The sequence below is a fragment of the Onthophagus taurus genome, chromosome 3 (genome assembly GCF_036711975.1).
Source record: "Onthophagus taurus isolate NC chromosome 3, IU_Otau_3.0, whole genome shotgun sequence".
Lineage (NCBI taxonomy): Eukaryota > Metazoa > Arthropoda > Insecta > Coleoptera > Scarabaeidae > Onthophagus > Onthophagus taurus.
The window spans coordinates 20,000,001-20,023,661 of record NC_091968.1 but is presented as its reverse complement, the minus strand read 5'-3'; the positions used below and the strand labels follow the sequence as shown (position 1 = coordinate 20,023,661).

General features: G+C 34.5%; 1 protein-coding gene and 2 non-coding genes across 3 annotated transcripts; 1 reads left to right on the top strand and 2 right to left on the bottom strand.

The window, feature by feature from the left end:
- Positions 1-6,144: 6,144 nt before the first annotated feature.
- TRNAL-UAA (transfer RNA leucine (anticodon UAA)) lies at positions 6,145-6,228 on the bottom strand. Its single transcript has one exon. It is a non-coding gene; the product is annotated as a tRNA-Leu (tRNA).
- Positions 6,229-8,183: 1,955 nt separating this feature from the next.
- On the bottom strand, positions 8,184-8,256 carry TRNAA-AGC (transfer RNA alanine (anticodon AGC)). Its single transcript has one exon. It is a non-coding gene; the product is annotated as a tRNA-Ala (tRNA).
- A 12,545-nt stretch (positions 8,257-20,801) lies between these two features.
- Positions 20,802-22,929, top strand: LOC139429418 (uncharacterized). The gene is made up of 2 exons (XM_071195168.1): positions 20,802-21,447; positions 22,339-22,929. Exons 1-2 carry the CDS (start codon positions 21,412-21,414, stop codon positions 22,909-22,911), a joined length of 609 nt encoding a protein of 202 aa, XP_071051269.1. The 5' UTR covers positions 20,802-21,411; the 3' UTR covers positions 22,912-22,929.
- The last annotated feature ends 732 nt before the right edge of the window (positions 22,930-23,661 follow it).

Genomic DNA, 23,661 nt, shown 5'->3' with positions numbered 1-23,661 from the left:
TTAATCGAAACTGGATTTATTGAAAACGATCTACCTTTGGTACTCTTTATATAATCTTTAATACCCAGCGAAAAAGTCCTTCATTCCTTCTTACCCTTTTCCATCTTTTATCCGAGAACGGGTGATTTTGCTTTCGGCGTCCATTTCGGATAAAACCGGAAGGGAAGGTCTTTGAAATTGCGGTCGGTGGTAAATGTAACCATAATCCTTATATATTCTTGGATAACCTAAAAAAAAAAAAACGGGTAAAAAGGTTCAAGTAATCTTGTGTGGGATATTAAGATAACCAGATGAAACTTATTATCTAAGGTTAAAAATTATTTCATATTTCTTTTAAAAATTTGTAATCAGTTCTTTCAATGCATCATGGAAGAAAATGTACTGATTTGTGAAGCTTTGTAAATAAACTCTTATTAAGAGATTTGTTGTAGAATGTATAAACTAAAGTGTGTTGATTAATTAATTATCGTACCTGACGTCATCAATGCAAGTATACAACCAATATCACAGTATTGGTATTGCAATATACGATTTGCGTATTGTAATACCAATACTGTGATATTGGTTGCATACTTGTAATGATGACGTCGGGTACGATAATTAATTAACACACTGTACATTTAAGATATATAATTCATCTTTCGAAACGTTGGGGTTATAAAATCACAAAATTGAAGCTGAAATTAGAAGTTTTTAGTGTTGATAATGACTCGTCCTGGCTACTTATCCTTATAGTTAGCGATTTACAAATAGCATACTTACAAATAGGTAAGTAGTATCACACAATTTTCTGATATGATTTGACAAAATAATACGAAATGATTTATTATTTGATAGAGTTGTGATATGGATCCTGTTGAAAAGGAAAGGGAAAGATTACTGAAGTCAGGATTACGTGTTCTTTGCCAATTACGTCTGACCCCTCTTCTTCTTTGATTAGATCAAGAATATATTTAGGTGGTAAATAATAATTCGTTCGATTAGTTTTATTAGGTTTAATAAACTTTTTAGTAACATCTTTGATTGTCGAAGTAAGTAATGAGATTGACCTATCTATTGAGGTAGCATTCAAAGACGAATTTTGTAAATTAGTACTGCTCATCTCTGATTTAACGGCTTCCCAATCTACAATTCCATTTATCAATTTAGAAATATGCGGTTTAAAGGTAATTTCTTTTTCGACAGTCATAATAACCCGGATGATCAGAATTCAATTCCTCTATGACCGTTTGAGCTAAAGGAAGATTAAAGTTTTTGATAATTATATCCAGTATATCTGGTAGATGATCGTCTCTGTATGGATAATAGGTATATGAGTTTGGCGTGTGTATTTACATCTGATGTAAACTTGATAATTCTTCTAGACATGAACCTGAGGGATTATCAGCTCGGCATCCCCATATTTTCAATTTACTGCTTAGATCTCCAATTATTATAAGAGGACCATAATTATTCAATAGTTGACTAATTCCTTCTGTTATTAATTTACGATTGGGTTGTCTGTATGCATAAATTATTGTCACTAGTGTCATGTTTTTTGGATAAAGTTGGAGAGCAACCGTCTCTAGCGTAGTGTTCACTAAGTCGTAAGGCTTATGTTTTAATGTGCGTTTAATTAGTATCGCTACACTGCCTGAAGCTGGTTGAGAGTTGCGGTCAAATCTATAGATATTAAAACCAGGTATTCGGAACTCTTCTCCCAGAACTAGATGAGTTACGGTGATACATGCTAAATCAATATTATAACGAGCCAAAAAAGGCGATACTAAATTCTTCTGCTTCTTCAGACCATTCGCATTAAAGTTTAAAATAGTGATGTTTTTGATTTCGGTTATGGGGAGATTAGGCATGTGGGAAGGAAAGGAATAATTCATTCAGTAAGTAATTTTTAATTTGCGAAATTAGTGGTGTAATGATTTGTTTTAGGAGGTTCATGATTGATGTAACAATGGTAGACAAATGTCTTTCTTGTCACTCTCTATGGAACCTAGAGCTTCGCAATGCAGCTTTGAATCTCAAGATGAACACGTTGAAAGTCCAAGGGAGAACGACAGAGATACGACTGATGATATGAGAACACAAGGTTCAAATAAAGAACAAAGAAGAACAAAAGACTCAAATAATAAACCAAATTCAGTTCCTGGAGGATTAAAAGATTTAGCTACTCATGATAAATCAAATAGTCGTTCTTTCCGTAGTAAAAAGGGAATTGAAAAGTCAATGACTCAATTAGTTTACATAATGAAATCTAATAACCGTATTAGGTCGCAGTTACTACAAGCACTACCTTCGCAACAACCTACAGTACAAAATACAACTGGTGATGATATCGATTTGTTTTTCTTAAGCATAGCAAAATCTGCTAGAAAACTTCCGAAAAATGAACAAGTGAGTCTTAAGATAGACATAAGTAATTTGGTGTTTCAAGCCGAATTGAAAAACATAACCACGATCACACAGCCACAAGTTAAACAAGTAACAATTCCACACTCTTCACCAGTACTATCTCCCTCTACAAATTCCTGCTCGAATGAGTCTGAAATTTATATAGAATATAGTGAAGACAGCACCATTGCCGATACACCGGAATTTACAAATCTATAAAAGTTTAGCTACCTAGCTTTGTAATAATCCTCTGCAGATATTGCTTCTCTAAAGTTTGTGTTTTGCTTTTTCAATTTTGTTCCTAATAAACCATAAAGCACGTCAAATTCCTTCTTTGTCATCCTTATATATATTTTACATCTTTCACTGTCACTGGCGTTTTCCGGCCAGAGAACGTGAAATACACCATGCTCGTCTCTTCGCTCGTTGACTGGATGAACCCAATGTTCCCTAGAACCGTTGTGCAGCGCAAACAACACTGCAGCAGCAACAACCATTTCTTCCTCTTCATCCAATCGATCTAGCTCTTAATAACGATATTATTAATAATAATAATAATCGGTTATCTAATTATAACTCGGTGACAAATCACTCTGAAAATGATGTCATGAGATTAAAATTCATGATTCAACCTATGTAACTGATAGTAAGAAACCTCATTTACAAATTCAAGCTGATCTTAATAATAATAATAATAAACAAGTTTATTGTTCACAGAAACCAGCATATTCGTGAAAGTACAAAAATTTCATATTATATAAATTTACGAATAAAAGGTGATGTTCGATTGTCTCCTATCGTTCTTCTACAATCACCCCCTTAAGACAAAACAGAAAAGAACACGAAGAGAAAAGAAGAGATAAGAAATCATGAACAAGAGAGAATTTATGCGCAAATACGGCAGAGCTGAGCTATTAACAACATCGGTAACTCTGAAAGGTGCACTGAGCCGAAAACAAGGCTGCCCTATATCGACCTTTAAGTGTTGCGACAGACGTGTACAGGATGTCCAAATTTCGATGGGTTTGCGGGGTATCTCAGTTATTATGAAAGATAGAAAGTTGCGGCTTTCGCGAACCTGAGCTACTTTTTTGTGAAACTTACAATGGCACAAACCAAATTTTCATAGCCCTCTTCGTTTTTGATATACAGGGAGTGTTTGAAATTTAAGATTTTCAGACGGCTCCTGTATCTCGGCTACAGGGCTACAGTGCTACAGATCCAGAAATCTCGTTAACCAATTGGGAAATTTGGTAAGTGTAGCATTTTTAAAAAAATTGACGTTTGTGAATTGGTGGTGTGAGAGTTTATCATAACGATCTGGTTCGCCATTTAAAATTGTTAAAAAAACAGTCTTTTCGACAATTCTTGATAAAAGTTTTTGGTGTAACAAAGAATTGTACCATTTAGCGATTGGAACCAAGATAAAAAAAGTTAAACCCAACTTTTTGATCTCTCACCACTGAAAATCATTTTAGTTGCTGGAATGTTCTTACAAGGGAAGTATCAGAACTGTCGCTCACAGATTTTGTTGAAATTTGGTACAGCGATAGTATACCCCTAGTTTTTTGGAATATTTTAAAAACTACCATGTCGATTTTGGTGATATTATGTATCCTTATAGTATGTTTAAAAATATTAATGACGTGTTTTTTTTTATTTGCCTCTGACCATCCCCTGCAAAGTTACGGGGTATGATAGATAACCCCTTTCCTTAAGAATAATGTGATAAACAGTTACACTTTTGAACAATATTTTGAAGAAAACCATTAATTAGATGTAAATTAAGATTTACGCAGTAAAATAAACCCTATACGACATTAAGGGGTGGCGGGGGTTAACTACCCTAACCACCCCAAATAAATTTTTTTTTGCGAAAACTGTTTGTCGATTTTGGAGCAATTTACCACGCTGATTTTTTTATACGTTAGTACTATTGTAAGAACAAGGGTTAGAAGTTTGGGGTAGAAAATATATTTTCGCTAATAACTTTCATACTCCTATAGAAAAAGCTTTGTTATCCTTATTCTATTTAAATAACACAAAAGCTAGGATAATTATATAAATATTTATTAATAATGAGTTAAAAAGCAACTGAAAAATGGTTAAATATCACAAATTGTATTCTACATTGTTAGAATCCTCTGGTACGTTTGGACCGAGGGTAATAAATACAATGTTCAAAGCAGATAACATATTCGTTTTGGCATCAAAGTCTGGTAAACTGACTTCTGCTCATATGAAAAATTGGCTAGAAAATGTCTATTTCCCAAACACCGGACCTAAATTATTACTATTACTGGATTCTTGGAGTGGCCACTGCCCTGAAATTATTAGTAAAGTAACTCCATCGGTTGTTAAGTTTAAATATTTGTCTATACCTGCAGGAACAACAGGTCAAATTCAACCCCTGGATGTATTTGGTTTTAGAATATGGAATAATTTCATTAGAAGATTTTCTGATCAAATTATTCTCTACCAGTACGATGTCAATTTGCATCAGCGAGATAATATTTTAAAATTGCAATCCCTAACGCATAACCAGTTGTCTTCCCCACGATTTATTAATGTTTTTAAATACGTGGCTTGCGTCTGGATATATATAGAGGAGAGACCAGAACAGTTTGAAAATCTCGTGGAGGTTTGCTTTTCCAATGAAAAACCTACGTGCGATATCTGTGGGGAAATAGCTGTTATAACTTGTGCATGATGTAAACAATCGTTGTGTTTAAAACATTTTTTCCATGATTTTCATTATTGCCAACAATACATTGAATAAAAAAAGTAAAAAGAAAGAAATTAAATTAATAATGTAGAATACAATTTGTAATAGTCAACCATTTCTTTGCCAGTTACTTTTTAACTCATTATTAATAAATATTTATATAACTACACTAACTTTTGTGTTATTTAAATAAAGTAAGGATAAAAAACGTTTTTTGTAGGATTATGAAAATTATTAGCGAAAATATATTTTCTACCCCAAACTTCTAAGAATTGTTCTTACAATAGTACTAACGTATAAAAAATTATCGTCGTAAATTGCACCAAAAACGATTTCTTCGCAAAAAAATTTAATTTTTGGGGTGGTTAGGGTAGTTAACCCCAGCCACCCCTAAATGTCGTATAGGGTTTATTTTACTGCGTAAATCTTAATTTACATCTAATTTATGCTTTTCTTCAAAATATTGTTCAACAGTGTAGCAGTTTATCACATTATTCTTAAGGAAAGGGGTTATCTATCATACCCCGTAACGTTGCAGGGGATGGTCAGAGGCAAATAAGAAAAAACGCGTCATTAATATTTTTAAACGTACTATAAGGACACATAATATCGCCAAAATCGACAGGGTAGTTTTTGAAATATTCCAAAAAACTAGGGGTAGTTTACCCCCTGAAGCCCTCAGATATATGTGTGATACATCAATGGAAAGCTCTTTGAAAATGAATATCAGTTTACATTTACCACATTTCGATAGCTATTTTCGTTTTCAGCCTATAAGCAAATATATATATTTCGCCCCGATTTCCAACCCTTATAACTCGCCCCAGGGGCTTTATTAGCACGTATAAAAAAATACGTAAACCTTATTTTTGGCTATATTATCGTTGTACCAAATTTCAACAAAATCGGTGAGGGACAGTTCTGATACTTCCCTTGTTAGTAGAGAATTAAATGATTCTTTACTAAACCTTTGAAAGCCAATTTAAACTGTCATTTTCTTTGTGGTTGCCAATATATCGTAAAATAAAAAAGATTGTCAGGTGTGGGGTTCGAACCCACGCTCCCGTTTGGGAACCAGAGCTTAAATCTGGCGCCTTAGACCGCTCGGCCAACCTGACTTCGAAGTAACATCAAATATATAATTTAATTGCGCTGGTTCATATTATACTTTGAGTGCATATTTAAAGAAAAAGGACACTTATATTGGTGAACTGTACAACTGTTTTAATAAAATCCCCACTGAAATTTAAACCTTTTATTGAGACTGATTCAGAGAGATAAAGTACCTACTAAGTAGTACTTCAGTTTAAAATCGGTCGATTCCACGCCGTTCAAATCAAATCAACTCATGAATTGAACCTCTTGATCATTTGAAGCTTATCTACATCATCATGATTGGTTCTAGAACTCATTGTGAACCTTAGTCTAAACTTGTCCTTCTTGCGCCTGTCGTCTCCAACCTCTAACCTTCAGCCTCCTTAAGATGTCCTCCATTTGTTGGTTTGGACTGATTCGCTCGAATTTCTATTATTCATCAGATCTAAAGTATTCGAAACTGCTAACCGTCTCCGTCTCGTCATCCCCAATTTCCAAATGATCTGATATGTTTCCACCGCTAGCCTTTGCCACCATATACTTGGTTTTGGTAAAATTTATATTCTCCACTTCGTTTTTCGACCTTGTCAAAATCTTCTTAAACTTGTTTTCTATTCTCCCTATAATGTCGTCGGCGAATGCTAAGATTTGCGCTGACTTGTTGAATATTGTTCCAGATGTTCGGAGTCCTATATCACTTGCCACCTTTTCCAAGGCTATATTAAAAAGCAGACATGAGAACCCATCTCTTCGTGGTTTTAAAACGTCTTGAAAGGTCTTCATATGAAAAATCCGAAAAACGACGGAAATGGCAACCAAATGGGTACACATACATTTAAGTGAATGTCCTATTTTGTCTTGGGCAAGATCATTCGCTTCGACAAAAGCAAAGCCTGTTCCTATACGAAATTTGCACTTTGAGAAATTTAGCAAACTACGTAATTTTGGCAACAATTTTGAATACGAATCTTTATGCCATATAGATGCCTCATGTTTTTGCAACACAACTTTTGGTACAATCGGTATTATATACATATATTAGATTATTGGTATAACTGTACAATCATTTCAACATTATAATCATAATGATCACGTTATATCCATCGTGTACGTAAGTAAGCGGCACATAAACTAAACTGGTCATATTTTCAGTCACCAGCGAAATCGGACAAATTAAGGAAATGACGTACACAACACGTTTTGTGATTGTCCAAAAGCTCTGGAACATGTTTTGAATAGAACTGTTAAAGAATTTAGACTTTATTCAGGTCAGAAATCTACATGCATTACAAATAAGAATTAACAGAGTAATGAGACTATTGAGACGAATACTATGTGGTGGTACAGATTCAGGGAGGATAGTAACGAGGCGGCGCATGTGAGTGAGATGGCGAAGAGGGCGATTAAGGTGATGGGGCAGGTCTGGGGATGGGGTAAAAGAGTTTTTGGGAGGCATATCAGAAAGAGAAAGATTATGTTTGATGCGTTGGTGAAGAAGAAGCAGGATATTCTGGAGGACGTACAGAGTCGGTACTGGCGATGGGTTCTGGGTCTGGTGAGGACAACACTGGGGTACATTGTGAGAGAGGAAGTGAAGATGGATGAAGTGAGGGTGGAGGCGGGCAGAAGAGCTGTAAAATATTAAGAGATGATAGACAGAAAACCATACTGGAAAATCCTGAGCGAGTGTTGGAAGGAAGTTAGGGAGGAGAAGGTTAGATATGTGGACGGGTTATTTGGAGGCAGAGATAAACAATAGAAGAAGGCGTGGAGACGTGGGAAGAGTTAAGCAACAGAGGTAGGGACGTCCAGAGACAGGAGAGAAGGACGCAGATAAGGGAAGCATGGTACAATGAGAGATATGGAGACATAACGACGGAAGGGGTTCCAAAATACTTGGTAAAGGAGGAGAAGAGGTTGGTGACCTCTTTAGATTTCGTTATGGCACTGAGCAGAGAAGCAACAGGTAAAAAGTTGTTGGAGGCGCCGGGCATCGATCCCGGTACCTCTCGCATGCTAAGCGAGCGCTCTACCATCTGAGCTACGCCCCCTATATATAATCAAAAAGAAACCAATCAGATCCAAAATTCAAGTAATTTAATATTTAAATACATTAATAAAAAGCTATATAAGCTTTCGAATAGCTCTGCATTATTAATAGACATTATTGTCTTAGAACTCTGTGGTAAATAGATGTGATTTCGATGATCTCGATTTCATCATAAATTGGGTTACTGCAAATTAGGACCCTCTAGCTGTAATTCGATAGTCATTTTGGCCAATATCTAGAAGAAATAATATTATAATTATATTGAAAAGGTGCATTTTATAGGATATATACTCAAATTCTTTTTCTTCGACTTCAATTGCTTTCCTTATTACTGCAGCGAGATGCGAATGTTATGGGAGAACATAAACCTGTGATTCAATAGATTCTTTCAACGAGAACACGATATGGCATAAAATTCCAAATACTCTCAAAATTTTCAACTGCCTACATTTGTAATCTTTCATTCGTTGAGCCATTGCTAAATCGGGGAAGTTACTTAACAACTGACAACTTCGATACATCTCCTGTATTTCATGAGTTTTATCTAACGTGATGCTGGAAATTGGAAAAATTGTTGCTTTGCAGAAACGCAATCTTCTGTGTACCCAAATTGGATGTTTTAGATCATCTTTAAGAAGTTATTTCTCAAGAACAGGTGGAGATAGCACAAAATGGGCTGTCGTCTCGAATTCACTAACTAATTATACATAAGTCCCTCGAATTTAGTGTCTTCACTTTTATTAACTCCTAAGATTAACAATTTTGAAATCAACCTTACATTGAAATTAGTTCCCAAACTGGATCTTTTTCGATCATCTTCAAGAAGTTATTTCTCAAGAATAGGTGGAGATAGCACAAAATGGGTTATTATCTCAAATTCACTAACTAATATTACATAAGTTCGCCGAATTTAGTGTCTTCAATTTTATTAACTCCTAAGATTAACAATTTTGAAATCAACCTTACATTGAAATTAGTTCCCAAACTAGATCTTTTTAGATCATCTTCAAGAAGTTATTCTCAAGAACAGGTGGAGATAGCACAAAATGGGTTGTTATCTCAAATTCACTAACTAATATTACATAAGTTCGCCGAATTTAGTGTCTTCACTTTTATTAACTCCTAAGATTAACAATTTTGAAATCAACCTTACATTGAAATTAGTTCCCAAACTAGATCTTTTTAGATCATCTTCAAGAAGTTATTTCTCAAGAACAGGTGGAGATAGCACAAAATGGGCTGTCGTCTCGAATTCATTAACTAATTATACATAAGTCCCCCGAATTTAGTGTCTTCACTTTTATTGACTCCTAAGATTAATAATTTTGAAATCAACCTTACATTGAAATGAGTTGCCAAACTGGATCTTTTTAGATCATCTTCAAGAAGTTATTTTTCAAGAATAGGTGGAGATAGCACAAAATGGGTTGTTATCTCAAATTCACTAACTAATATTACAAAAGTTCGCCGAATTTAGTGTCTTCACTTTTATTAACTCCTAAGATTAACAATTTTGAAATCAACCTTACATTGAAATGAGTTGCCAAACTGGATCTTTTTAGATCATCTTCAAGAAGTTATTTCTCCAGAACAGGTAGAGATAGCATAAAATGGGTTGCTGTATCAAATTCACTAACTAATTATACATAAGTCTACCGAATCTAGTGTCTCCACTTTTATTAACTCCTAAGATTAACAATTTTGAAATCAACCTTACATTGAAATGAGTTCCCAAACTAGATCTTTTTAGATCATCTTCAAGAAGTTATTCTCAAGAACAGGTGGAGATAGCATAAAATGGGATGCTGTATCAAATTCACTAACTAATTATACATAAGTCCACCGAATCTAGTGTCTTCACTTTTATTAACTCCTAAGATTAACAATTTTCAAATCAACCTTACATTAAAATTAGTTCCTAAACTGGATCTTTTTCGATCATCTTCAAGAAGTTATTTCTCAAGAATAGGTGGAGATAGCACAAAATGGGCTGTTATCTCAAATTCACTAACTAATATTACATAAGTTCGCCGAATTTAGTGCTTCACTTTTATTAACTCCTAAGATTAACAATTTTGAAATCAACCTTACATTAAAATTAGTTCCTAAACTGTATCTTTTTAGATCATCTTCAAGAAGTTATTTCTCAAGAATAGGTGGAGATAGCACAAAATGGGTTGTTATCTCAAATTCACTAACTAATATTACATAAGTTCGCCGAATTTAGTGTCTTCACTTTTATTAACTCCTAAGATTAACAATTTTGAAATCAACCTTACATTGAAATTAGTTCCCAAACTGGATCTTTTTAGATCATCTTCAAGAAGTTATTTCTCAAGAACAGGTGGAGATAGCATAAAATGGGATGCTGTATCAAATTCACTAACTAATTATACATAAGTCCACCGAATCTAGTGTCTTCACTTTTATTAACTCCTTAGATTAACAATTTTGAAATCAACCTTACATTGAAATGAGTTGCCAAACTGGATCTTTTTAGATCATCTTCAAGAAGTTATTTCTCAAGAATAGGTGGAGATAGCACAAAATGGGTTGTTATCTCAAATTCACTAACTAATATTACATAAGTTCGCCGAATTTAGTGTCTTCACTTTTATTAACTCCTAAGATTAACAATTTTGAAATCAACCTTACATTGAAATAAGTTGCCAAACTGGATCTTTTTAGATCATCTTCAAGAAGTTATTTCTCAAGAATAGGTGGAGATAGCACAAAATGGGTTGTTATCTCAAATTCACTAACTAATATTACATAAGTTCGCCGAATTTAGTGACTTCACTTTTATTAACTCCTAAGATTAACAATTTTGAAATCAACCTTACATTGAAATGAGTTCCCAAACTAGATCTTTTTAGATCATCTTCAAGAAGTTATTTCTCAAGAACAGGTGGAGATAGCATAAAATGGGATGCTGTATCAAATTCACTAACTAATTATACATAAGTCCACCGAATCTAGTGTCTTCACTTTTATTAACTACTACGATTAACAATTTTGAAATCAACCTTACATTGAAATGAGTTGCCAAACTGGATCTTTTTAGATCATCTTTAAGAAGTTATTTCTCAAGAATAGGTGGAGATAGCACAAAATGGGTTGTTATCTCAAATTCAGTAACTAATATTACATAAGTTCGCCGAATTTAGTGTCTTCACTTTTATTAACTCCTAAGATTAACAATTTTGAAATCAACCTTACATTGAAATTAGTTTCTAAACTGGATCTTTTTAGATCATCTTCAAGAAGTTATTTCTCAAGAACAGGTGGAGATAGCACAAAATGGGCTGTCGTCTCGAATTCATTAACTAATTATACATAAGTCCCCCGAATTTAGTGTCTTCACTTTTATTGACTCCTAAGATTAATAATTTTGAAATCAACCTTACATTGAAATGAGTTGCCAAACTGGATCTTTTTAGATCATCTTCAAGAAGTTATTTCTCAAGAATAGGTGGAGATAGCACAAAATGGGTTGTTATCTCAAATTCACTAACTAATATTACACAAGTTCGCCGAATTTAGTGTCTTCACTTTTATTAACTCCTAAGATTAACAATTTTGAAATCAACCTTACATTGAAATGAGTTGCCAAACTGGATCTTTTTAGATCATCTTCAAGAAGTTATTTCTCAAGAATAGGTGGAGATAGCACAAAATGGGTTGTTATCTCAAATTCACTAACTAATATTACATAAGTTCGCCGAATTTAGTGTCTTCACTTTTATTAACTCCTAAGATTAACAATTTTGAAATCAACCTTACATTGAAATAAGTTGCCAAACTGGATCTTTTTAGATCATCTTCAAGAAGTTATTTCTCAAGAATAGGTGGAGATAGCACAAAATGGGTTGTTATCTCAAATTCACTAACTAATATTACATAAGTTCGCCGAATTTAGTGACTTCACTTTTATTAACTCCTAAGATTAACAATTTTGAAATCAACCTTACATTGAAATTAGTTCCCAAACTGGATCTTTTTAGGTCATCTTCAAAAAGTTATTTCTCAAGAATAGGTGGAGATACCACAAAATGGGTTGTTATCTCAAATTCACTAACTAATATTACATAAGTTCGCCGAATTTAGTATCTTCACTTTTATTAACTCCTAAGATTAACAATTTTGAAATCAACCTTACATTGAAATTAGTTCCCAAACTAGATCTTTTTAGATCATCTTCAAGAAGTTATTTCTCAAGAACAGGTGGAGATAGCACAAAATGGGTTGTTATCTCAAATTCACTAACTAATATTACATAAGTTCGCCGAATTTAGTGTCTTCACTTTTATTAACTCCTAAGATTAACAATTTAGAAATCAACCTTACATTGAAATGAGTTGCCAAACTGGATCTTTTTAGATCATCTTCAAGAAGTTATTTCTCAAGAATAGGTGGAGATAGCACAAAATGGGTTGTTATCTCAAATTCACTAACTAATATTACATAAGTTCGCCGAATTTAGTGTCTTCACTTTTATTAACTTCTAAGATTAACAATTTTGAAATCAACCTTACATTGAAATGAGTTGCCAAACTGGATCTTTTTAGATCATCTTCAAGAAGTTATTTCTCAAGAATAGGTGGAGATAGCACAAAATGGGTTGTTATCTCAAATTCACTAACTAATATTACATAAGTTCGCCGAATTTAGTGTCTTCACTTTTATTAACTTCTAAGATTAACAATTTTGAAATCAACCTTACATTGAAATGAGTTGCCAAACTGGATCTTTTTAGATCATCTTCAAGAAGTTATTTCTCAAGAATAGGTGGAGATAGCACAAAATGGGTTGTTATCTCAAATTCACTAACTAATATTACATAAGTCCGCCGAATCTAGTGTCTTCACTTTTATTAACTCCTAAGATTAACAATTTTGAAATCAATCTTACATTGAAATGAGTTCCCAACTAGATCTTTTTAGATCATCTTCAAGAAGTTATTTCTCAAGAACAGGTGGAGATAGCATAAAATGGGTTGTTATCTCAAATTCACTAACTAATATTACATAAGTTCGCCGAATTTAGTGTCTTCACTTTTATTAACTTCTAAGATTAACAATTTTGAAATCAACCTTACATTGAAATGAGTTGCCAAACTGGATCTTTTTAGATCATCTTCAAGAAGTTATTTCTCAAGAATAGGTGGAGATAGCACAAAATGGGTTGTTATCTCAAATTCACTAACTAATATTACATAAGTCCGCCGAATCTAGTGTCTTCACTTTTATTAACTCCTAAGATTAACAATTTTGAAATCAATCTTACATTGAAATGAGTTCCCAACTAGATCTTTTTAGATCATCTTCAAGAAGTTATTTCTCAAGAACAGGTGGAGATAGCATAAAATGGGTTGTTATCTCAAATTCACTAACTAATATTACATAAGTTCGCCGAATTTAGTGTCTTCACTTTTATTAACTCCTAAAATTAACAATTTTGAAATCAACCTTACATTGAAATGAGTTGCCAAACTGGATCTTTTTAGATCATCTTCAAGAAGTTATTTCTCAAGAACAGGTGGAGATAGCATAAAATGGGTTGCTGTATCAAATTCGCTAACTAATTATACATAAGTCCACCGAATTAGGTGTCTTCACTTAAAAAAGAAGTAAAAAAAAAAATGATTATAGTAAGTGTTCATAAAATAAATTAGCAAAACTGACTCGAAACTCGTTTAATTCAATTTGAATTATGATCCAGTCCGAGATTCCGTTAATTAGATACGGGAAAACTACACATACAGTGCAGACTGTGGAAATGTACAAAACACGGTCACATCCCGGTATGCTACAAACTGTTTCCCGGAATCAGTTCAAACTGACGATGAAAAACAATAAGTTTATACAGAGTCGAAACTGACCTGTTACTAAACTTTATAAAATCGCTACATTCGCAGGGGTTGATTAATTTATGATTTTAGTTCCAGTTGAAACCTCGGAATAAATCAAATTTTGTATAATTAATGTTGATGTAGTTTTAGTTAATTTTTAATCGTTTTAAAGTTGAAAAAGTGTAACCTAGAATAGAAATTCAGTTGCGATAATACTAATTAGTGATTACCACGTGATGGAGTTTTGCATTGTGTATTGCGTCAACGTACTCTCTAATTGCATTTCTCATTAACGCAGATTGACCCACTCGGCACTGTTAAAAGCTTGTCAATTTAAATTTCAATTTACATAGGAGTGTTGAAGGTTTGTTTTAATGATTTTAATCGATTGCTATGATTAAGAGGAGTTTATTAATACTCAAACATAAATTTAAATAAGATCAAATCTTCTTATTTGTTTCAACATCCGAAATTGATTCTGTTGTATTTATACAAGTACCTTTAGGGTTGTATTAGAAACATTTTTTGTGACTTCAACGTTGCTATGTTGAACCAACAATGTGTTATTGAATTTTAAACCAATGTGTGGAATTAAAACATTTTTTTTGCTCATTAATTTTAATTGCGATTCTAATTAAGTTTTTATCATTCTTAGTACCTAATAAAGTAATTAGTTAGTTAATACGAAAAATGAAAGTAAAATGTAGAGATTCCTCCATCTTTCTACTTAACCCCTTCAAAGTTTCGCTTCTCCTCGCGAATTAATTCAAGGAGGACAAACTTTTGGGAAGGAGTGACGTTTCGTCTCTAAACGCTTTTAGACGTTGCTAAGTTGTGGATATTGATTTTCTGCGCGAAACACGATGAAATAATTTAAATCATCACAGAGGTTTATTTACTTACTATTATACCTATTATATCTATGTGAAGTAAGAAATATAAGAAAGTGAAAATTCCCGATTCGAAATCTCTTTCGAATTTCGCTAAAACACCAAAATATTGCACAAAAATTACTTGTTTTAAGTGGTTATATCTTGTAATGTTGTACTCGTTTATGACATTCCATTCGCCATAGAGTCTTCTATCAAAACGAAGTTAACAAAGAAGTTAACTACAGAATGAATTAATTTTTTACATACCTCAAAGGAAAAAGTAACATAGTAATAATAGATAAATACATTTAACTTTTTTATTCATTCAGAATTGACGACTCCAAATATTCTGGGATACTGTAGAAGGTTTTTTTGTGTAAAATAATGAATACGGCAAGCTTCATATTGGTACTGGCACCTTATTGTAAAGGTGCAAACCTAGATTAGTGGGTTAGAGTTAAGTCTATTTTTTGGAATACGTGGTAACTGGCAGTGTCTGGTGTTATACATATGTACATCTTCAATCTTACCGCAATTCCATACAGCATAGAAGCATAAAATGAGGAAAATATATTTGACGAGTGAGTCTGTTACAAAGTAATTGTACGTGATCGTGCCAAGTAAGAAGACTGTCTAGAATCTAGAACAACACCCAAATATTGCAACTCTCCACCTTGGAACTCGTAATAAATTCGACTAGTTATCAAGTAGATGTTGGACTTTTCACGATTTGTAACAAGTCTATTGGTAGTAAACCAGTTAGAAAATTTAATAATTAATTCAATTTTTATATTTCTCTAGAATAAGTGTCTTGCGGGAATGAACCGTGAAAAATCCGCCGTAATTTTGAAAGAAGAATGGAGTTTTCTCAGGGAGTTTTGAATTTATTTGTTCACAAATCATTTTTGAATAAATCTACAATATTTTCAGATTTGGTAGATTTCTTGGTGCACTTTTTAAAGCAGTCTTTGTACTTTCATCAATGACAGTATACTTTTATTTGTTCTTTTTATACTCTTCGTTTTAGTATTACTTCTTTCCCTGTTCTTTGATTGTTGCCATTCATTTGATGGTAAAGTTACTTCTTTTGCTACATTTACCTTGTCTTCTATAAGGTCGTGGTTTAAATAAATTATTTCATTCTCTAATTTTTGTTGGTATTCCATAAGTAGAGAAGAATCCTTTTTTGCTTTAATTTTTATATTATCACCATTCTTACGATCGTTTACCATTTTTGTAGGATTTTAGTTTAAATTTAAGGCAGCTTAAAGGGCCCATACACCTGCGAACAAATTGCACAACAGAGGCTGTTGTGCAAAAATTGTATGGTGTATGGTGTTGTTCAACGTGATGCGCAACAAGTTGTAGAAATTCAAAATTGTTTGAAATTAATTGCGCAACGGATGACGTTGTGCAACTATTGCATCATATATGGGTCCTGGCTCGAGAGGTTGTACAGTTAAGGGCAGGTTTGGACAAGTTCCGCATACGCCACACACTAGTAGTACTGATAATTATTTTAAAATGGCGAACTTTATAAACAACAAAGACTTTTGGAGTGAATTTATTAATCTATATCGCCAGTTGCCAGAAGTGTGGAAAGTGAAGAGTGATGTGTACAAAAATAGAAACAAGAAGAACGTCGCGTATGAAAAACTAACCGAAAAATTAAAGGAAATAGAACCTAGCGCCGATAGAGAGATGGTGCGAAAGAAAATAAATGTTTTGCGTACTGCGTATCGGAGGTAATTGAAAAAAGTAGTGGCGAGCTATAGATCTGGCACAGGCACCGAAAATCTTTATGAACCAAGTTTAGAGTGCGGGAAGTTAGCCCCCCATTTTTTGATTTTTAATTTTTTTATTGTTGTTCTAGATTGTTCTAGAGTTGTTCTACATTGTTCCAAAGCGGTAAATTGAAAAAATAAAAACTCCACGAGAAAACCGAAAAAACAGGTTTTTTGACTAGCCCCCCATTTTTGGAAAAGTGCAATTTTCTTTGTTGTTTCTTTCACAAAAACTGTACAAAAACTTATTCTAAAGTAAAGTATAACTAAATAAATTAAATCATCTAAATAGAATAATATCACGGAACTCATTTACACACATATATGCACATTTGTGCATTTATTTCTGTTGCTTCTTCAACTTGTATGGATTTTTTTCTTAAATCATTAAATAATAACCAATTGTTGGGTACAAATGCCGTGTAGTATCCTACATCACTCAAAGAGTGAGTACCTTCGTAGCTGATGATACTTGCGAGGATATAGACTTTGTTCTGGAGTTGTAAATTGCGGGGGTAATCGAGTACGGGAAGTTAGCTCCCTATTTTTTGATTTTTAAATTTTTCATTGTTGTTCTAGAGTTGTTCTACATTGCTCCAAAGCGGCAAATAGCAATAATAAAAACTCTGCGAGAAAAACCAAAAAAACAGGCTTTTTACTAACCCCCCATTTTTGGAAAAATGATTTTCTTTGTCGTTCTAGTTATTGTTCTAGAAAATCAAAATTATGGGATTCGGCATTACGAAGTCATAACTAAAAATAGGTTGGACTATTCATTTAGAAATCATGTTGAGAATGTTTGCACAGATTGCTTTAGTTTCCTAAAATTATTTTTAAAAACCGGTTCTAGTAAAGCAACATATAAAAAAGAGCTGAACTATTAACAGGAATAAATTATTTTGGAAGCCAGAATATTGCTGGCGTGATAATAGTGAATGCTATGTCAAATATTACGTTTCTTTGCACACAACTATTTAAAGAAGAATTTAGTTATTGTAGGACTAAAAACTGCAATAATGGTTTAAACGTTACTTTCCATAAAAACATAATTTTATCAATCGACATTGCCATCGTAACAATATTTGGCTATGCATAGCTAAAGCAAGTAATAGAAAACTACATGCAAACCCTAAGCAACAATAGCAAAAAAATGTGGTCTGTTTATAGAAACAACGAATGGAGAGAACAATAAAACAAAATTGAGTGATTACGCACGCAATTTGTAACTCCACAACAAATTCTATATCCCCGCAGGTATCATCAGTTATTATTATTATTATTATTGCTGCCGGGCTGAGGAGGGCGGCCCCTCTCGTTACCGCGACCTATAAGATCTATTGTAACTTTAGCCCTCCAAAGGTTTAGGGCAAATGTAGGTCCTTAATGAACCTTAGTATTGTCCTGAGGTCTTGAACCTTTATGTCGGTAGGTAACAGGGGAGTTTTACCGAAGACGTTGTGCCTTAGACGGCCTCTGGCGACGCAATTGCACAGTATATGTTCAGCAGTTTCTGATTCGTCGTTGCATAGTCGACAAGTTTGATCCTCAGCTTGTCCAATGTGGAAGAGGTGGTATTTTAGGGGCACATGGCCGGTTAGGTAGCCTGAGAGCGTTTGGTTAGGTAGCTCTTTGGTTTTGTTTTGCGACGGAGTTATCATACTCTTCGCTTGTCTGTGACCTGGAAGTTCTTTCCAGCGTAAGGCTATCTTTGAAGCCTCCCCGTTGTTGATTATTTGTTTTAGGTGGCTTTTTTGTAGTCCACATCCAGGTTGGGGTCCAATGAAGGGCGTGTTTGCTGCCTCTTTTGCCAGCTTGTCGGCCTTCTCATTGCCCTCAATGTTGCTGTGACCTGGAACCCACCATAGGGTAACATCATTGCCCCTAGCGAGTTCTCTCAGGTTGTTGGTGCACTCTCTGATCAGTGCGGAGCCACATGTGTAGGCCTGAATTGCCTTTAAGGCGGCCCGACTGTCTGTGAAAATGTTTATGGATGCACATTTTTGTCCTTTCTGTAGGTTCAAAGCGGTGCAGAAGTTTATAGCAAGAACTTCTGCTTGGAAAATTGTTAAATCCGAGCTGAGAGGCAATTTGATGTGGCTATTTGGTCCACTGATGCCCATGCCTATTCCAGATCTTACTGTCTTTGAAGCATCGGTGTACCAGGCTAGGGCTCCTCTTTTTAGTTGAGGCCCTCCTTTCGCCCAATCATCCCTGTTACTAAATATGACCTTATACGGTTGGTTGAAATTGTATTCCGTCGGTATAAGGTCCGTTTTAATTTCAATCAGGTGATTTAGACATGGGTCTTTGAGGATCTCGAGGTGTCCTTTGAGGTTACCCTGCATCAACTTGAGTGAAGAAACTGTTTTCAGTGATAAGGCACTTAAGGCTGCCTCCTTTTGTATATATATGTGGAGCAGTGTGAGACCGAGTAGGGCTTCCAAAGCAGCCGTCGGACAGGATCTCATTGCACCCGTTATGTTAAGACATGCTAACCGCTGGATTTGTGCCAGCTGTTGTTGAGCTGTCTTATGTTTTGTTTTTGGCCACCAAACCAATGAGGCGTAGGCGACCATGGGTCTGATTATTGCTACGTAGGCTCAATGAGCCATTCGTGGTTTGAGACCCCAGTTCCTTCCTAGGAGCCTGCGGCAGATCTGGTTTGCCATGATGGCCTTTTTCCTCACCTTATCTAAGTGTGAGTTCCAGTTTAGTTTACTGTCAAGTATTACCCCTAGGTATTTAGTTTCTGTTTTGAGGTTAATAGTTCTGCTTTCAATGGAGGGTGCTTTTATTTGTAGCTTCCTTCTCCGAGTGAAAGGGACTATTTCGATTTTATTGGGATTGATGCTGAGCCCATTGCTTCTGCACCAAGTACTGGTGAGTAGTAGGGCTTTCTGCATTAGCTGAGTTATGATTGAATCATATTTACCTCGGATTGTGATTACCAGGTCATCAGCATACCCTTGTATCTTAAATCCGTTTTTAGTTAGGGTGTTCATCAAGTCATCAACTACCAGGCACCATAATAGAGGTGATAGTACTCCCCCTTGGGGACATCCTCTTAGCGCCTTTATAGTCAGCGACTCGCCTCCCAGACTGGCTGTGATCTGCCGACTTTTCAACATGGCTATACACCACTTGATTGTCGACGGATGTATGTCTTTTACGTTTAAAGCCTTCTCTATGGATTCATATGAGGTGTTATCAAACGCACCCTCTATATCTATGAAAGCATAAAGGGCTATCTTTTTGGTTGCAATTGCCTCCTCTAAGGTGCTAGTCAAAGCATGGAGAGCGGTAATTGTTGATTTTGCTTTCTGGTAAGCATGTTGACTAGGGTGGAGTGGATTTGTGAGAAGCACTCCATTCCTTAGGTATTGATCGATTACCTTTTCCATCCCAGTTACGTTATCATCAGTTACGAAGGTACTCAAACTTTGAATGATGTAGGACACTACCTGGCATTTGTGCCCAACAATGCCAATTGGAAATTATTTAATGACTTACGAAAAAAATCCGTACAAGTTGAAAAAGCTACTGAAATAAATGCTTAAATGTGCATATATGTTTATAATTGAGCAAAGTGATGTAACCGTATTATTCCATGATATTAGTTTATTTACATAATTTAGTTTATTTAGTTATAGTTTACCTTAAAATAAATTATTGTACTAATATAGTAATACTGATCGAATAGTTATTGTTTTATTTGTTAGTTTAGTTTATTTATTAATTTATTACTTAGTTTATACAAAATAAATACACTTTAAATCGCATCTTTTGTTGTACTATTATAAGTTTAAAGAGAAAGGTGAAACTTGTGATTTTTAGATAATTATGATGGTCAGATTATTCTATATTTTTTTAGTTTTTTAAAACTATTATTATATGAAACTTTAAAAGAACTAAAACCGCAGTGATTAAATAAACATTTTAAGTACCTAGAACAACAAGAACAATTAAGAGCAACAAAAAATATGTGATTTTGCAAAATTAATGTTCGTGTTGAAGGCAAAACACATCTAGAACAATTTGAATCGGCAAAGTTTGAGTTATGTTAGATTGTTCTGTGTTTTTTAATTCTTATTGTGTAATATAAAACCGCTGACACAAGAATTACTGACTGAAACTTCTAAAAACTTTAATTTTCAAAGAGTAAAGTGCCCTTTAGAGAGTTGATCTAGTGAAAATAATAGCTGTTCCAGATTGCGTTATCTATAATAAGTATATATTTGTAATATGGAATTGATAATAGAAAAGCTATGGTCACAGCAATCAACCAGACATTTCGGCGGCCAAACCTATTTTTAGTTATAACTTCGTAATGCTGTATCCCACAATTTTGATTTTCTAGAACAATAACTAGAACAACTAGAACAACCCAGAACAACAAAGAAAATTTCACTTTTCCAAAAATGGGGGGCTAGTCAAAAAACCTGTTTTTTCGGTTTTCTCGTGGAGTTTTTATTTTTTCAATTTGCCGCTTTGGAACAATGTAGAACAACTCTAGAACAATCTAGAACAACAATAAAAAATTTAAAAATCAAAAAATGGGGGGCTAACTTCCCGCACTCCCAAGTTTATGGTATTTTAAAGAATTAGATTTCCTCAGAGACCAAGAAAGTCAATTACCAGGGACTTCTACCATGGACGAGCCCCAAGAGACTGAAAATGAAGGCAGGGTAAGTAATCAAATCAGTTATTATTTTGAAATAATTTATTTAAAAAGTAATATATTTTTAAGCACAACTGTGAAAAACAGATAATTTATAGTTAAGATATAATACGGAACAGCTCCAACAGTATTAAAGTAATTACAAAACTGTGCTCTTACTTCTTTTGCTGTTGTTGTACTGTTTCTCCCTTGAAGTGGTTGTAGTGTTTGTCAGCATTTGTAAACTCTCCGGTATTTATATCTTCAACATCTATGCCGCCTTGGAAGTAACACTCTACATTTTTATGTCGTAAAAAGTTGTGCAAATAGCAACATGCTAATGTTATAGTAACAGCTTTTTCTGGACATAGATTAATTTGACTTAACAGAATTCTAAATCGAGAAGCTAGTATCCCAAATGCATTTTCAATAATCCGACGGCTGCGTGACACCCTGTAGTTATAAATTTTTTCTTCCTTGGTGAGGTTTCTCTTGCTGAATGCATTAGCGCCCACATCAACCATCAAGAATTCATAGTTTGCATTTACAATTCCCATTAAAACAATACTAAATGAATGCTTATAGTTGAAGTAATAGGAGCCTGTTCCGGGGGGTTTAAATATGTGTATATGTTTACCGTCTATTGCCCCTAAGCAAAGAGGAAAATTCCACTTCATTTCAAAATCTTTACTTACAGCTCTCCACTCATTTTCACTTTGTGGTAGCTGAAAGAAACATATCGTTAGTGTCATTTATAGAATTGCATCTTGAATCATGCACAATTGAAAAGCCCACTGCAAAAAAGACGAAAGATTTCTTGAAATTCCGCCTTTTTGCAGTGGACTCTTCAATTATTATTTATAGAATTGTTTAATAAAGAAAAGTAGGAATATTATAAACCCATTTTGGCCTTTTATAGGATTCTTCTCGGGACGATGGTAACCCAGAAGCAAATGCAGCAGAAGAGAAAAATCCAGATACTTCTCAAGAAATAGAAATGCCGGAAGCTGCCACAGGACGTAGAGCTCCAAAACGAAAAGGGACAACCGAGGAATCTCAGACCCGAAATGAATTATTAAGAATGGCTTGCCAACATCTGCGTGCTTCCAACAATGAGGTAGACATTCTAGCGAAAAGTTGGGCACTGAAGCTAGTGAAAATGTCGCCCGAGCAGCAAATTCACGCGAAAAAGGCCATTAGCGACATCTTATATGAAGGGCGTTTAGGAACCCTTCACAGAAATTCTGTAACAATAAATGGGCCAAACTCACGTCTACTTTCATACGGATATTCACCTCATACAAGTAATAGTAGTCTATCTCAATCATACCCTCCATCTCCAGTACAAATCACCACTCTAGAGAACAGACCACAACATTCATCCCAATACGTGTACCCATCACATTCAAATAATACAAAAACTCATTACTCCCCAGCTCCGGTACAGATAGGCAGACCAGAAGACCCTGATTGTTATTTTAATGAACGTTAATAAAGTAATAATTACTTACCTTTATATATTTCTTCAAAACCTTTATGATTGCGTCACAGGTCTCTATAATAATCTTTCCAAGTGTTTGAGCAGCTATTGCTGTTTCGAAGTTTAAACCCTCCTAAGTAAGCCCAGAAGTAAGGTATCGTAAAGTTGCAAATAATCTTTGCTTGGGTGATATTGCTTCTCTCATTATAGTATGTTGTTTTTCTATAAGTGGTGTTATCATTACCAATAATTCGCCAAAAGTAGTGGGGTCCATTCGTAAATAATTTTTGTAATCTAGTGGTGAACTCAATTGAAGTTCCTTGAGGAGATTTGCGTGGCTAAAAAGGGATCTTTTCTTCAACCACTCTTTCATCCATACTCTCCTCTTCCTCCTTCTTTTTTTAATACCAACATCCTCGGAGGTTATAGCAATTATTATAGCTAAACAGGCCGCTTCGTCAGATGGCATGTTTCCGTATGAACGCAACACATACAACTGAGGTTTGCATAAAATAGCGCACAGTGTATGGCTAACCATGTTTGTACAACACTTTGTTGCGCAACATCAGGTTGCCCAATATGTATGCAGGTGTATGGGGCCTATTACACACTACTGCAACGCAACTCACACGACCGACTCAACCAACTAGTTGCAAGAGATCGATGTTTTCACATTGTTGTACAATCGATGCGACTATAATCTAGTCAAAATGGAGTCGTCAGAAGATGAGGATGTTATTATTTCTTGGTATTTTCGTAGGA